We start from the raw sequence: 15892 nt of genomic DNA, 5'->3' as shown, positions 1-15892 counted from the left end.
CCCTTCTAAGCCCATTGACTTCAATGTGTTTAGAAAGGTGTACCTGTTCAGGATTGTACTATACATTCTGCGGACATCCTCTTTTATAAGCACAGCTCCGAGGGCTGCAAATAAACAGAATGAAATGGATCTTGCCCTTCCCTGTTGTATCAGAGCAACATTTATTTATTTATTTATTTGCATTTATATCCTGCTCATCCCGTAAACGGGACGTTTCAAACTATGATTTATTCACTTCCTCAAGGGGTAAAAGAGGCTGCAGGAAATTATAAATGAAAAGGCACTACAGGATGATTTGCAGATTCCCTTCTCCGTTTTTATTTCACTCTAGGACGTCAGAGAGTAAACAGTGAAAGAGTTCAATCATTAAATTATGATGGCTTAATATAGACTGTTAGCTTGTTTTGCTTCTGAGGCTTTGGGCAGGTCAGAGTATTAAAAAAGCAACAACAACCAAAACAGAAAAATTAATAAAATGGATGATGCTAGGAGTTGAAATCTTATCTTGAACATTATTGCCAAAACTAGGCAAAATAAACTATTATTTTGACAAATACTCAGGCTTAAACTTTGGCAATTCCCCCAGATAAGTACACCCCTCAACATGCATGATTACCCCCCCCCCAATATTCTTGTAAAATAAAATATAGGCAACATTCAGCTAACATACATGTAAACCTGAGATAAACAGTCTAATGATGCACTGATAATGTTATTAAGTGTCAAACTATGAGCTACATTTTCTTTCGTGTTAATAGAAAATACCTACCCCCCCCCCTTTGCATATGCAACTCAACAGGGCCGCTTTTTCCATGATGAGAATGGCGTGGGGTGGGTGGGAGCTTTCTAATACTTCCCTCCACTGCTGTTTTCTTCTTGAAAAAAGTCATCCCTGCTGAATAGCTCACTACTGCATTTTTTTTGGGGGGGAGTCATTTTAAAACATGAAATATTATGTAACATGGTTTGATCCTAAGAATTTAGACTGACAGTTTTTGATGGGAACAGCTCCAAAGAAAATGCAGTAACCCTGCTGAAATTCAGTAATACCTGGATAGAAGACTACCTAGAAAACCTTTATATTCTTCTGAATTCCAAGGAAGAAAGGCAGGACATGTTTAATAAGTGGGCTATAGGAGTGGAGAAAATAAGGGAGGCACCTCATTAGCACTTCACAGTCCACTGTAGTCAAATATTATTTAGATCAATAGGATATAATTCACCCTACCCAGCTCTAGGCCAAGAGCATTGATTCATGCCCACAGATGCATTCTTGGTTCTTGCCACAGGCCAAACACCAGATGGTGTTGGATCAAGAAAATTGACAGCTTGAAGCTGTAGTCTAAAGCAGGCTTTCTAAAGAGCCAAGCAGTGGAACTGCAGATGAAATCCAGCGTTGTTACAGCTGAAATTATAGGGATTGGAAGGAAAACAAAGTCTAGTCAGACTGGGATTCTGTATCAAACAAGAGTTTCTGGAATCATCTCGTCTAGCTTCACAGAACAAAACGATGATTGCTTCATAGAGATATAGAAGTGATGGAACGATATGAAAGAAAGCAAGGGATACGATTGGGTGCTCACTCACCTTTCCAAACGGGAAAAGGCGAAGAGTGCTCAACACCATGCAGAGGCAACTGGGAAGAGAGATGATTGAAATGTAGGGCGCGCATTTTGTGAGAACTAGAAGACAGCTCTTGTTCCGTGTGACATATGGTTTTCTGTAGTCCTCTTAGAAATAATGAGGAAAATTGAAAGGACTCCACCTTGAACCTTGGGGGTGCCCGAAATAGCTTGAACTGCTAGAGGTGTATTAACAATAGCATGGGAGTACTCTCTCAATAGGAGCTGTGGTGGCTCAAGTGGTTAAGACGCTGAACTGCAGGCTGTGGAAGGTCAGTAGTTCAGCAGTTCAAGACCCGGGTGCTGCAAGACGGGGTGAGCTCCTGTCTCTACTTCCAGCTCCTGCCAACCTAGCAGTTCGAAAGCAAGAAATTGCAAGTAGATAAATAGGTACCACTTCGGTGGGAAGGTCACAGCGTTCCGTGCGCCTTGGTGTTTAGTCATGCCGGCCACCTGACCACGGAAACGTCTTCGGACAGCGCTAGCTCTTCGGCTTTGAAACGGAGATGAGCACCGCAACCCTACAGTCGGATTTGACTGGCTTTCGAGCAAGGGAACCTTTACCTTTACCTTTACTCTCTCAATGCCCTCTGCTGTTCATGCGTTTTGCGGCATGCCTAGGGTATTCGAATGGATAGATTGGTTGGCTCATCTCCAGTACTCCCTCTAAGCTGTGGAGTCTTGTGAGCAAAAATTCTACTTTGTGAGCGACTGGCATTAAAGTTGTGAGCGAGCCATTTGTCTACTGCATAAATTAGTTTGCTCTGGGGCCATCCTTCCTGAGCTGAGACAAAAAGGTGTGAGCCGGAGGCTAAAGAATTGTGAGCTAGCTCACACTAACTCAGCTTAGAGGGAAAACTGCTCATCTCTATTATTTGCCTCTACAGTTCATGACTTCTCTTTTAGAAGAAAAGCAATTAACAGCGCAATCCCAAACAGAGTTACACCCTTCTATATCCCTTGAAGTCAATTGGCTTAGAAGTCTAGAGTTGCCAGCCTCCAGGTGGGGCCTGGAGATCCCCTGAAATTACAACTGATCTCCAGCTGAAAGACAGCAGTCCCCCTGGAGAAAATGGCCGCTTTGGAAAGTGGGCTCTATGGCATTATATGCCAGTGGGGTCCTTCCCCTTCCCAAACTCTACCCTCACCAGGCTCCGCCCCAAAATCTCCAGGAATTTCCCAAACAAGTGCTGGCAAACCTACAACCCCACCCCCCCGAATATTAAAAACTGCTCATACTGCATACACAGCAAAAGAGAGAGTTTAAAAATTTCAATCAGGAGAAAGGAAAGGATAATTAAAATATAAAAAGGGTTTATAAAAAGACAGAAAGAACACGTTACGGGAACATTTCAAATCAGCCCAAGGAAACGAAGGCATAGTAAAAGCTGACTACCAATACGATTTTGGGTATTATGGAGAAATGTTACAGAGAGGACAGGGATGAATTATTCACACTAGTTAGAGAGGATGGAAAGAGAAGTACTGACGGTGCCCTCGTTTCTGCAGCTTATGTGAAACACGACAGAGGCCATGGGAACCCGTATGCCAGACCCCACTCAAGTTGGGTAGCCCTGGGCGAGTTCTCGTGACCGTCAGCCCATCGGCTGGAACAGAATGACAGCATCTGGCCAAAGGAGGCCTGTGACATCTTAACTTTTAAATGAAACATACTCCCGTAAAATTCTGTCTTCTACTGAACCACTGCTACAAACTCTCCAATATCTCTTTGGGCGTCACCCTTTAGAACTTCCTAATACGTCGACTCTTGGAATACTTTTTGTACCCTAGATCCAGGTGGGCAGCCAGGTTGGTCTGAAGCAGCAGGACAATGTTTGAGTCCAGTGGCACCTTTCAGACCAACAAAGGTTTATTCAAGCTTTCATGTGCATGTAGACTTCAGATATTTCTATTTCCATTTCATTGTATCTGAAGAAAGCTCGTACCTTGAATAAACCTTTGTTGGTCCTAAAGGTGCCACTGGACTCAACATTTGTTTTTGTCCCCTAGTAAGGATGCCAGTAAGGAGCTGCAGTGGCGCAAGTGGTTAATGACGCTGAACTGCAGGCTGTGGAAGGTCAGTAGTTCAGCAGTTCGAGACCCGGGTGCCGCATGATGGAGTGAGCTCCCATCTCTACTTCCAGCTCCTGCCGACCTAGCAGTTCGAAAGCAAGAAATTGCAAGTAGATAAATAGGTACCACTTCGGTGGGAAGGTAACAGCATTCCGTGCGCCTTGGTGTTTAGTCATGCCGGCCACATGACCACGGAAACGTCTTCGGACAGCGCTGGCTCTTCGGCTTTGAAACGGAGATGAGCACCGCAACCCTAGATTCAGACTCGACTGGCTTTCGAGCAAGGGAACCTTTACCTTTTTAAGGATGCCAGAGTACAATGTATGCTGACTTCAAAAGGAAAACAATAAAGCTCAATACCAGTGTTACCTAACCCTTTGTAAGCCAAAATGGATGTATAATATAAACCATGATCTTCATAGGAGGGGGGGGGGGAAATGTCATGTAGCCCTCAAAGAGCAGTTCTTCTGTGTCTCTCCAGCACTGCCCCGCAATAGTTATTTCTAGAGCCACTGTGTGTAATGCTTAAGAGTGCTGGACTAGTATCTGGGAGACCTGGGTTCGAATCCCAACTCGTGCCATGGACGTTTGCTGGGTGATCTTGGGCCAGTCATACTCTCTCACCCTAACCTACCTGCCAGGGTTGTTGTGAGGGTAAAATGGAGGAGAGGGAGAAGAGACGAAGAGATCAGGTTTATACTCTGCCCTTCAGTACCCGAAGGAGTCTCAGAGCAGTTTATAATCTCTCCCCTCATCAGGAACCCTGTGAGGTAGGTGGGGCTGAGAGAGCTCTGAAAGAATTTATGACTGACCCAAGGTCACACCAGCTGCTGCATGTGGAGAAGTGGGGAATCAAACCCTGTTCTCCCAGATTAGAGTCCGTGCTCCTAACTACTACACCAAACTGGACAAGGCTGTGTCACTGGGGAGAAAAGCTGGGTACAAATGAATTAAATAAATAAATAGATATTGTTAAATATAGAAGAAAAGATGGGATATATTATATCTCAGGATCTTTAGGTGATTTCTGGGTTACCTCACCTGAATGCTAGAAGGTTATTATTTCAACTTCTGATTTAGGGCCTGTGATGCAAAGACTTATCATGCAAAAGCTAACGCTGCATCTTGTCCTAGGCAAGTGCAGCTCTGTATTGGTTCGGACTGAAAATCTCCCGATGCTTCCCCATCATGGTGCTTTAATCTTTCACTGGTGCAATCTTGTGCAGATTCTCGGGCAGTCAAACTGTCCCTATTGCTTTTAGTATGCAGTTGAAAATACCATGCTAGTTTCATTGCCCTCTTTGCCCCTTGATTAAAAAATAAAGTTATATAGTGGAGCTGTGTTGGGCAGGGGTCTTCCTGACGCTTCAAACACTCGCTGGGAAAGCCGCTGCTGCCCTAATGCACTTCCTGCTCTGCAAGAGGGGGGGGGTTAAAGGTCATCTTTCTCTGCTTCTAGGAGCCCAGCTCTCTGATCTCTGCTGTCACTTTGCAGTAAAGCAAAGAACTTGCCTCTTATGTAATTAGTTCCAGTTCCACAATCCCAGGAGCTCTGCTGAAGAGCAGTATTTTCTCCCCCAAAAGATGGTTTCCTGTTCCCAAAGGACTTTCAGTCTAAGAAACTGAGGCTGGGGATCAAAGGAAAGAACAGAATTAAAGATAGAGATGACCTTTATGTAGGCACAAAGATGGCTAAGCACTTCCCAAGTTCTGAGAATACCAAGCTCCCTGTGTTCCTTTTCACTCCTCTTTAATGGTTCCGCATCCCTCCTGCCTGGCATCCTCAGCCCCAAGTACAAGGGTATTAAAGACAACAAAGGCAAACCTTGTTACAGCCCACCCACGGTGCTCCTTACAAAATCACTTGCATGTCCTCGAGTGAACCCTGAGATCTGGTGCTTGTCTAAATGTGGAAAGTATCAACCTACCCACTTACCAGCCTAAATTGGCGGTGCACCAGAAAACGTTGTGCTGCAGTGAGACTGCAATTAAAAACAGAAACCAACCAGCCACCCCCAGGATCCACGACACTGGTCGACCTGGCCCACAGTGAAGGGGTCCCATGAGCGCATAGAGCAGCACCATGTCGACACTTTGCCAAGAAATAATAAAAATTGCTCCATGTAATTATAAACATGGAATGTCTGTGAATCTCTCTCTCTCTCTCTCCCCCCCCGTCTCTTTTAAGCAAGTTTGGCTCTCTGACCTCTCTTTTCATTCACTATGTATTAACAACCATGTTCACACCAGTTCCTTACACAGGCCCTTTCTGCACCCGTGTTTTCCCTCGGTTTCTGAGCGCATCCTATTCTCCTGTTCTGCATTCCCTCCCACTTTCACTTCCAGTTTGAGTCGGGGCTTTTTCTTGTTTCTGCATTTGTTTTACAGGAATTTGCATTCAGACCGCTTCCAGCACACTGTTGCCCCGCCGTTACCAAAACTCCTTTTGCTGCGATTCTTTGTTCTCATCTGCTTTTGAGATGCTAATCCTTTCTAAAGTAGAACTGTTTCTGTGGGTATTTAAGCGCTGCTCGCTGTCTTCTCCTGTTTCCGTCTCTCTCTCTTTAGGTGGACGCTCCCTCCCTGTTCTGTCTTCTTTCCCTCCTTCTCCAAAGACAGAAGAGGATGTGTCTTCCTGCTCAGGCAAACTTTTAAAAAGCCAGAGAGAGCATAAGAAGGAATTAGTAAATATGAAGGACTGGGGGATTCCCTGCTCCCAAATGTGTCGGTCTTGCATGTGTGTGCCTGGATTTTCCCCTCCCTTCCCTTTCTTTTTGCAGAATCACAGAGGGAGGGAGGGAGTAGGGTTGCCAAGTGGCACTTACCTCCTCCATGGGGGACTCCCGGGCGGCTCCCGGTGTACAATATACAAACTAGGAAGTGACGTTATGACACCGGGCACGCTGGGGGCGGGACCACGACCATACAAGGGAAAACCATAGAGTTTTCCCTTGTATGGCTGTGACCCCGCCCCCAGCGTGCCCAGCATCATAGCATCACTTCCTGGTGACGCACACGCCAGGGCGGGGATCCCCCCGGGGCCCGATTCCCCGGCGTCGGGGAACGGGCCTCTGGGGCGGGGGTTTCCCCGCCCCCCAGGGCGACTTGGCAACCCTAGGAGGGAGGTTGGTCTGCAGTTAAAAGATGTTTGCCTTTCTCTTCAGCTTAGACAAAGCAGCCAGTTAGCTGAAAAAATGCGGGTTTCGCTTGTAGATGCATACCGAATAGACAAATAAATAAACCGGAGGGGGAAAAACCATTGCAGAAGGAATGTGTCCGATTGCGAAGTCAACCCTTAAGGCCTGACTCCTCAGATTCCTTGGAGCAAGCTGTCAGTGCAGAAAGGGCCATAGTTTCATTTTTCAAAGGGTTTACTGCAGACCCGTCTCCGCTGCAATGCCTTCTCTTTCCCCTTTCCCCTATTTGTAAGTTTGGTCCACGCAAACGATGATATATTCCACGAAGCTCAGGGTGCAATAAAATGGTTATTTCTTAAGATGCCACAGGGAAAATTAGAGTTGCCAGTCTCCAGGTGGCAGCTGGAGATCTCCTGGAATTACAACTGGTTCCTAGGTGACAGCGATCAGTTCCCCTAGAGAAAATGGCTGCTTCGGAAGGTGGACTCTATGCTATTGCACCCCACTGAGGTCCCTCCCCTCCCCAAACTCCTCCCTCCTCAAGCACCCCCCCCCAAATCTCCAGGAATTTCCCAACCCAGAGCTGGCAACCCTACACAAGATTCCTGTTTACTGGAGGAGGCCGATCACATGGAATAATCTACTTTACGTGATTCCTTCTTTTTAGATGACTGATGGAATCAGAAGAATTCAAGCCCTCGTATGTGTATTAAAGTGTAGAGAATTTTCATACTTAATTCTGTACGTCATAGTATTGGAGATATAATTTTGTTTGTTTTCTCCTAATGCTCTGGTTTCCAGCAAAAAAGAACAGAGAGATGACGTTTGAAGGATTTCTCAGATACATGAGCTCTGAGGACTGTGCGCTATTTAAAAAAGAACATCGAGTGGTTTACCAGGATATGACCCGTCCATTATGTGAATACTTTATTGCATCCTCGCATAACACCTACCTCATATCTGACCAGCTAATAGGGCCAAGTCACCTGTGGGGCTATGCCAGGTATTTGCCTCCATTTTAAAAAAATAATTAAATAAGAGATAGTTAATGTAGGTAAGCTAGGAAATGGCTTTTCCTATATTTTATTCCATTTATGAAACCTGAAAAAGGAAACGATTTTAAAATATTAATTTAAAAAATTGTGACTTGCTCAAAAAGAAAAGCAGAAAAGAAAGTTGGACTGGTTTTAATTTTGTTGACACACTGTCATGTTTGTAACCTGCCTCCTTAGTCAACTATAGGATTGCCAGGTCCCCCATCGCCACTGGGTGGGGGGGCCGGGTGGGAGGGCTGCCAGGTCCAGGTGGGGAAACTCCTGGAGATTTGGGGGTGGAGCCTGGGGAGGACAGGGACCTCAGTGGAGTACAATGGCACAGAGCCCACTCTCCAAAGCATCCATTTTCTCAGGGGAACTGATCCTTGTTGCCTGGAGATCAGTTGTAACAGCAGGAGATCTCCAGTCACCACCTGGAGGCTGGCAACCCTCCTACCCAAACCCCGCCCTCCTCAGGCTCCACCCACAAAATCTCCAGGTCTTTCTCAGCCCACGGTGGGCAGCCCTATTGATATGGTACCACAGCCAAGGCTGGTGATGTATCTTATCCTCTTAATGGAAGCAAATCATTTTGGAAGACTATCACCCCCCTCCTCGGAGTATTCCCATGGCAGAACTGGTTAGGCCATGGGATTTGAGGAATGGAGGAACCTCAGTAAGGTATAATGCCACATAGTCCAATCTCCAAAGCAGCCATTTTCTCCAGGGGATGTTGGGGGGCTGATCTCTGTAGTCTCACTGCCCCCTGTATATGGCAACAGTGGGAGGGCTTCTGGTGTCCTGGCCCCACTGGTGGACCTCCTGATGGCACCTGGTATTTTTGGCCACTGTGTGACAGAGTGTTGGACTGGATGGGCCACTGGTCTGATCCAGCACTGGCTTCTCTGATGTTCTTATAAGAGGGAATTGGATAAACATATGGAGCACCAGTGGCTCTTAGCCACAAGGTATAGACAGGAACTCTCAGTCTGGGGCAAGTGATGCTCTGTATTCTTGGGGCTTGGGGGGGCAGAAGTGATGTGGTAGCCTTTCACATTAATTTGTGAAATTAATTTGTGAAATCAAAAGAAGTTCCATAGGAAGATTAATTTGTTGTCGTACTGTTGGTTCCCTTGAACGTTTGTGATGGTACACCAATATCCTGTGTAGCTGTTCTTTTTTGGTAACTGGAGATTATGATTGAAGTTTACTGTATGTGAAGACGTCTTACCAAAGTATGAGTTTGTGCATATTACTATCTCATGCTGTGTCAATGTTAAATAAAAAGTAATACTGAAAACCAGAAGTCATTAAACTCTTAGTATTATTTGACAATACCATCATACAACAGACATCCACCACTCTCCAATATTATATGCTTGTAAATTATATGAAACATACACTCAAATATGCAAGGGAAACTGAACTCAGTAACATGTAAGCTAGTGTGAAGTGTCTGGAATACTGCAGTGAAAGAATCAAGAGAATATCTTGTTGAGTGCAGGAGAAAATGCGATTTTAAACACTTGTGAAAGTACCTTGCAACTGCAGAGTTCAAGGAATGTTATGACTACATGTGGTGACGTCAGAGCCTGGTGTTCAGGCTTTCCAATACAGGGGGCAGTGGTAGTCTGGTGCAATGTTCCCTCTAAGCTGTGGAGTCTTGTGAGCAAAAATTCTATTCTCCCTCTGAGGTGGAGGCCATCTTGTGGGTGATTTCCATCCATCAATCAGGGAGGCAGGAACCAAAAAACAACTTCCTGTTTCCTGTGGTGGGGGTCACCCCAGGCTCAGTTTCTTTCCTGCCTCAAAGGGAGAACAGCTTGTTAGGTTACAGCTAACAAACTTAGTTATTCTGTTACTAGTTCTCTTACTTTTACTATTATTCTTACTGTTATTCTTACTATACTATCCTATTCCTACTATACTATACGGGTTCTTTTTATCCCTACTGCCAAAAGGCTTAATAAAATTGCTGCATGCTGAAAGGTACATAAAGAAGGGTTGCCAACATCCACACCTGCTCACAACTTTAATGCCAGTAGCTCACAAAGTAGGATTTTTGCTCATGGGACGCCACAGCTTAGAGGGAACATTGCTGGAGCCCTCCTTCCTGAGTGGAGACAAAAATGTGTGAGCTGGAGGCAAAAAAACTGTGAGCCAGCTCATGCTAACTCAGCTTAGAGGGAACACTGGTCTGGAGATCAACTGTAATTCCAGGAGAGCTCCAGGCCCTACCTGGACGTTGGCAACCCTTCTTTATGTACCTTTCAGCATGCAGCAATTTTATTAAGCCTTTTGGCAGTAAGGATAAAAAGAACCCGTGTGGTATGGAGGTTATCATCATAGAATCACTGAGTTGGCAGGGGCCACACAGGCCATCTAGTCCAACCCTCTGCTCAATGCAGGATCAGCCTGAAGCATCCCTGACAAGGGTTTGTCCAGCCACTGCTTAAAGACTGCCAGCGAGGGGGAGCTCAACTAGGGCTGCCAAATGCAGCCGGGGGGCGGGGAATCCCCCGTTTTGGAGCCCCGATTCCCGGCGCGCCGGAATCGGGGCCCGGGGAAACCCCACCCCCGCGTGCGCGTCACCCGGAAGTGACGTCGCACGCTGGGGGCGGAGCCACGCCGTTTGAGGGGAAAACAAAGAGTTTTCCCCTCAAATGGCAGCCAAATGGATGCTTTGGAGAGTGGGCTCTGTGCCATTGTACTCCACTGTGGTCCCTGTCCTCCCCAGGCTCCACCTCCAAATCACATTCGCTCTCAGCCTAACCTATCTCACAGGGCTGTTGTTTGTATGAATAAAATGGAGGAGGCTATAAACCACTTCGGGTCTGTAATGGGAGGAAAAAAACAGCATATAAATACCTAAATAAGTAAATAATATAAAAAATCTGGACAGCCCTCCTTGTGGTATAGCCCTTCAGTACTGCAGAATGCTTACAGGGGTGAGTCCTTACCTCAGTTTGGTGCAGTGGTTAGGAGTGCGGACTCTAATCTGGGAGAACGGGGTTTAATTCCCCACTCCTCCACATGCAGCTGCTGGTGTGACCTTGGGTCAGTCATAAATTCTTTCAGAGCTGTTCTCTCCAGGGCAGTCCTCGAGAGAGCTCTCTCAGCCTCACCTACTTCACAGGGTGTGTGTTGTGGGGAGGGGAAGGGAAAGGGGATCGTAAGCCACTCTGAGACCCCTTTGGGTAATGAAGGGCAGGGTATAAATCCAATCTCCTCCTCCTGGATTTTCCTTCCACGTGGGAAACGCATTTTTGTAGGGTCGCCAGCTCTTAGTGGGGAAACACCTGGCGATAGAGCCTGGGGAGGGTGGGGTTTGGGAAGAGAAGGAACCTCAGCAGACCGCAATGCCACAGAGTCCACTCACCAAGGCAGCCATTGTCCACCAGAAGAACTGATCTCTGTCACCTGGGGATCAATTGAGGGGAAAGCCTTGCACTTTAGACTTCTCCTTAATCCTTAGGTATATTTTGGACCACACAACTGATATCCTAATTGAACATTTTCATGACAGGGCTGTACCACATCATCCTGGAATCTGTTCTCATAGAGTAGCAACTTTTAGAGAAGTTATTCCTTTGCTCTTCTTCCCCCCCCCCCACCTTCTTGATGATTTTTTAAAGTGCGCTAATGAAAGGCTGCCGTTGCTTGGAGATCGACTGCTGGGATGGTTCGAACGACGATCCAGTCGTTTATCACGGACACACGTTAACGAGCAAAATCAGTTTTAAGACGGTCATCCAGGTGATCAGCAAGTATGCCTTTCTGGTAAGTCCTTCTATGATAAATGGGTTAGGTGTTACAACGGGGTGGTAGCTGGTGTCTTTCAGGCATTAGCTGTTTTGGTGATGTTTGCTGGGAAAATTGAATGGAAATGAATGAGAGCACCATAGAGCTGGAAGGAATCACAAGGCATCTAGTCCAGGGGTGTCGAACTCATTTGTTATGAGGGCTGGATCTGACACAAATGAGACTTTGTTGGGCCGGGCCATGTGTGTCATAAAATGTAATGCCATGTAGCGGAGATATACACTTGATAAAGGACACAAACACAAAGGGTTTTTTTTATTTAGAATAAAAACATGCTTAAAACATTAGCACTCCTGCAATATTTTATTTATTTAACGGTGTCTGATAACTGACACCTCTTGTTCTGAATTATTGCATCAAAATGTCTGTGCTGTTGCAATCTTGAGTATGCTGTTCAGGTGTGTATCTGTAAGCTGCAAACCTACGATGACGCAGCAGCAGCAGAACTGGAAGAAGAAGCAGAAGACAGCCAGTTCAACTGTGGGCCTGATAGAAACCCTCCGAGGGCCTCATCTGGCCCCCGGGCCACATGCTTGACACCCCTGATCTAGTCCATCTAGGCTTGCCAGTTGAGGGTTGGGAAATACCTGGAGATTTTGGAGGTGGAGCATGAGGAGGGTGGGGTTTGGGGAAGGGAGGGACCTCAGCGGGATATAATGCCATCGAGTCCACCTTCCAAAGTAGCCATTTTCTCCAGGGGAACAGATCTCCAGTTGCCCGGAGATCAGTTGTAATCATGGGATATCTCCAGATACCACCTGGAGGCTGGCAACCCTAAGTCGCTACATGCCCATCCGCCAATCTCCCCCAGAATCAGGAAATTCAGGCAGCAAGATGCAGCAATGCACAAAGCTTTGGATAGGGCAGACCTGGCTTCACATCCCTGCTCAAATTGGCATCCGGGATGGGTAGTGAGTGGCACCCTAGGACCCAGTGGGAGGAGCTCTGCAGGGAGGAGCCAGAATGTTAGCAAAGGAAAATCTACAGAGTCCTCTAGTTGTAGGGCTGGCCCTTAGAATGCCACCGTGAAATGCTACTGGTTGGGATGGGAGGCTCCCACAAATAGCTTGGGGGGGAGGAGTCGGAAGTCTGCCGCAGGAGTGGACAATCAGCAACAATCACACACACCCCCAACACACACATGGATTGCCAGCTCCAGGCTGGGGAATACTTGGAGATTTTGGGGTGGGTGGGTTGGGGAGGGCAGGGCTTGGGGAGGGAAGTGACTTCATTGGGGTATAACCAATGCTCCCTCTAAGCTGTGGAGCCTTGTGAGCAAAAATTCTACTTTGTGAGCTACTAGCATTAAAGCTGTGAGCGAGCAATTTGGCTGCTGCATAAATGAGTTTGCTCCGGAGCCAAAAATGTGAGAGCTGGAGTCTAAAAAACTGTGAGCTAGCTCACACCAACTCAGCTTAGAGGGAACACTGGGTCTAATACCATAAAGCCCATCTTCCAAAGTGGCCATTTTCTCCGTGGCAATTGATGTCTGTCGCCTGGAGATCAGCTGTAATCTCAAGAGATCTCCAACCACGGCCTGGAGATTGGCAACCCTACCCCCAGACATGTGCGTGGAAAGTTTAGAGGGGACCCAACCCATTTTAAACAACTTAAGTTTCACTGTGAAAATGTTGTTCCATTAACCAAATCAAAATACTTTAAATGTTTGTAATTTGGTTTGCAGTCAATAGCATCTCTGTTAGGGTTGCAAGGTCCCCCCGATCACTGGCGAGGGATGAGGAGGTTGGGGTGCCAGGTCCAGGTTGCGAAACTCCTGGAGATTTGGGGGTGGAGCCTGGGGAGGACAGGGACCTCAGTGGGGTACGATGCCACAGAGTCCACCTTCCACATCAGCCCTTTTTCTCCAGGGGAACTGATCTCTGGAGTCTGGAGATGAGCTGTAATTCTGGGGGATCCCCAGGTCCCACCTGGAGGCTGGCATCCCTAGGGTCCATGTTAATGTCTTCTGGGAGGCTGGGTGGAATGTAAATATATGCTTGCAGTGTCATCATCATCATCATCATCATCATCATCATCATCATCATGGCTTTTTTTGTAGCAGAAACTCATTTGCATATTAGGTGACACACCCCTAATGTAGCCAATCCTCCGAGAGCTTACAGAGCTCTTCTTACAGGGGCTACTGTAAGCTTTTAGAGGATTGGCTACATTAAGGGTGTCTCGCCTAATATGCAAAGGAGTTCCTGCTACAAAAAGAGCCCTGAATCATCGTCGTCGTTGTCGTCGTCGTCGTCGTCATCATCATCAATAATAATAATAATAATAATAATAATAATAATAATAATAATACCACCACCACCCAGTCTATAAGGTGCCACGGCGTTGATTTGTATCTTCGCTACACTTTCTTTTTGCAATATTCTTTATTTTAGTTTTGCACACTTCTTATTCACGCACAGGAGTTATAATAGCTTTGAAAATTGTACTTCCAGGCCTCTGATTATCCCGTTATATTGTCTTTGGAGAATCACTGCAGCACCAAACAGCAGGAAGTAATGGCAGATTATATGAAAACTATCCTGGGCGACAGGCTGGTTACTTCTACAATTGATGGCAAGATGCCGACTGAATTACCTTCCCCCGAGGTAACGACATTGATTTCCCCCTCCCCCTCATGCTAAAAATAATAAGGGAGAAATCTTCGTGGTTGGTTTGGTTATCTCCTGGGAATTTTGCTACTCCCCCCTCCCATTAAAACATTGTTATACTTCATTTGATGAAACAGAATTAATCACCCAACTCATGGAAAGCATTCCTTTCAATGTACTGTCATGCGAACAGCAGAGATCCTGTATCCCTATTGAGGAAAAAATGGTGTCTCTAAAGTCTGAAGCATAGAGATGAAGTACAGCACATCCTACTGTACTTTTGCATCTTTTTAGAATCTTCCAATATGATTTATTGCTACCTTAAGTCTGAGGGTGCAAGAAGACCTTCTATTTATCTGCTCTGCGATGTTAATTTTTGCAGTTAAAAACATGCAAATGTGTTAGGAAAGGGCTAACGTGGAAACGGTGCCTTTTTCAAATTCTTCAGGCGTCTCCCAAGAGCCCAGCTTCAGCCCCCTTGACAAATTTTCTCTCGAACCATTCTAAAATTGTTCCTTGAAAACATTTTCCCTGCACACCCACCCAACCCAAACAGCAAGAGAGGAGGGAAACACTGTAGCATCTGAGCTACAGAAGACCCACACATTCTTTTTTTGTGGTGGCTACTGCACTACAAACTATAAGAACAGATCAGAAGAGCCCTGCTGGATCAGATCGATGGTCCATCTAGTCCAGCATTCTGTCTCACACAGTGGCCAACCGGTTCCTCTGGATGGCCTACAGTAGGGGATAGATGCCAAGGCCTTCCTTGATGTTGCCCCCCGGGCTCTGGGATTTCAGAGGATTAGTGCCTCTGAGTGGAGGTTCCCCTCAATCACCATGGCTAGTAGCCATGGATAGATTTATCCTCCTTGAATTTCTCTCTGATCCCCTTTGAAAGCTGTTTATTCCTGTGGCCGTCACTGCATCCTCTGGCAGCAAATTCAACATTTTAATCATTCTCTGTGTAAAGTAAAGGAGTATTTCCTTTTGTCCATCCTGAACCTACTGCCCATCAGTTTCACTGGATGCCCTCGAGTTCTAGTATTTTGGGAGAGGGAGGAAAAAGTTCCCTTTGTCAACTTTCTCCACCCTGTGCCTAATTTTATAAACCTCTATCACGTCCCCCCTGAGTCGTCTCGTTGTCTAAATGGAAAAGTCCCGGACTCTTCAGCCTTTCCTCATAGGGAGCCCTGATCTGGATAGCCCAGGCTAGTCTGATCCCATCAGATCTCAGACTAGCTAAGCATGGTCAGCCTTGGCTAGTGTTTGGAAGGGTGACTTTCAAGGAATACCAGGGACATGACACAGAGGCAGGCAATGGCAAACTGTTGTATGTTAATCTGACAGCAGGAAGATCACTATGATCTAGCTGACAGTTCAGTGACAGCTACCTGTCAGCAGGTGGACAGATAAGCTAGTTCTGACCGGTTATGGCTGTCACTGGACAGTGTGGAGTCACCATGACTCAGCTTGTTGCTGATTGGTGCTGCTATGTATATATGTCTGTACAGAAGCCATGTACGTTCTCTTCGGAGGAAGCAAGCGTCTGGCGAAACACTTTGACTGTAAATTCTGTGAATAAACCCTTGTAT

The 15892-nt window shown here is 46.3% G+C and overlaps 1 protein-coding gene across 1 annotated transcript in view; it reads left to right on the top strand.

The window, feature by feature from the left end:
- PLCZ1 (phospholipase C zeta 1) overlaps positions 1-15892 on the top strand; it is a gene marked incomplete at its 3' end in the record, with an annotated part of 103207 nt that overhangs the window by 26987 nt on the left and 60328 nt on the right. Inside the window, exons 4-6 of the mRNA XM_015409589.1 lie at positions 7634-7835; positions 11502-11646; positions 14142-14294. Coding sequence (XP_015265075.1) covers positions 7634-7835; positions 11502-11646; positions 14142-14294 — 500 coding nt within the window. The remainder of the gene's footprint in view (positions 1-7633; positions 7836-11501; positions 11647-14141; positions 14295-15892) is intronic.

This window comes from Gekko japonicus, unplaced genomic scaffold, assembly GCF_001447785.1.
Source record: "Gekko japonicus isolate JY-2015 unplaced genomic scaffold, Gekko_japonicus_V1.1 scaffold1997, whole genome shotgun sequence".
NCBI lineage: Eukaryota > Metazoa > Chordata > Lepidosauria > Squamata > Gekkonidae > Gekko > Gekko japonicus.
The sequence above is the reverse complement of the archived record's forward strand: the minus strand, read 5'-3'. Positions and strand labels throughout refer to the sequence as shown.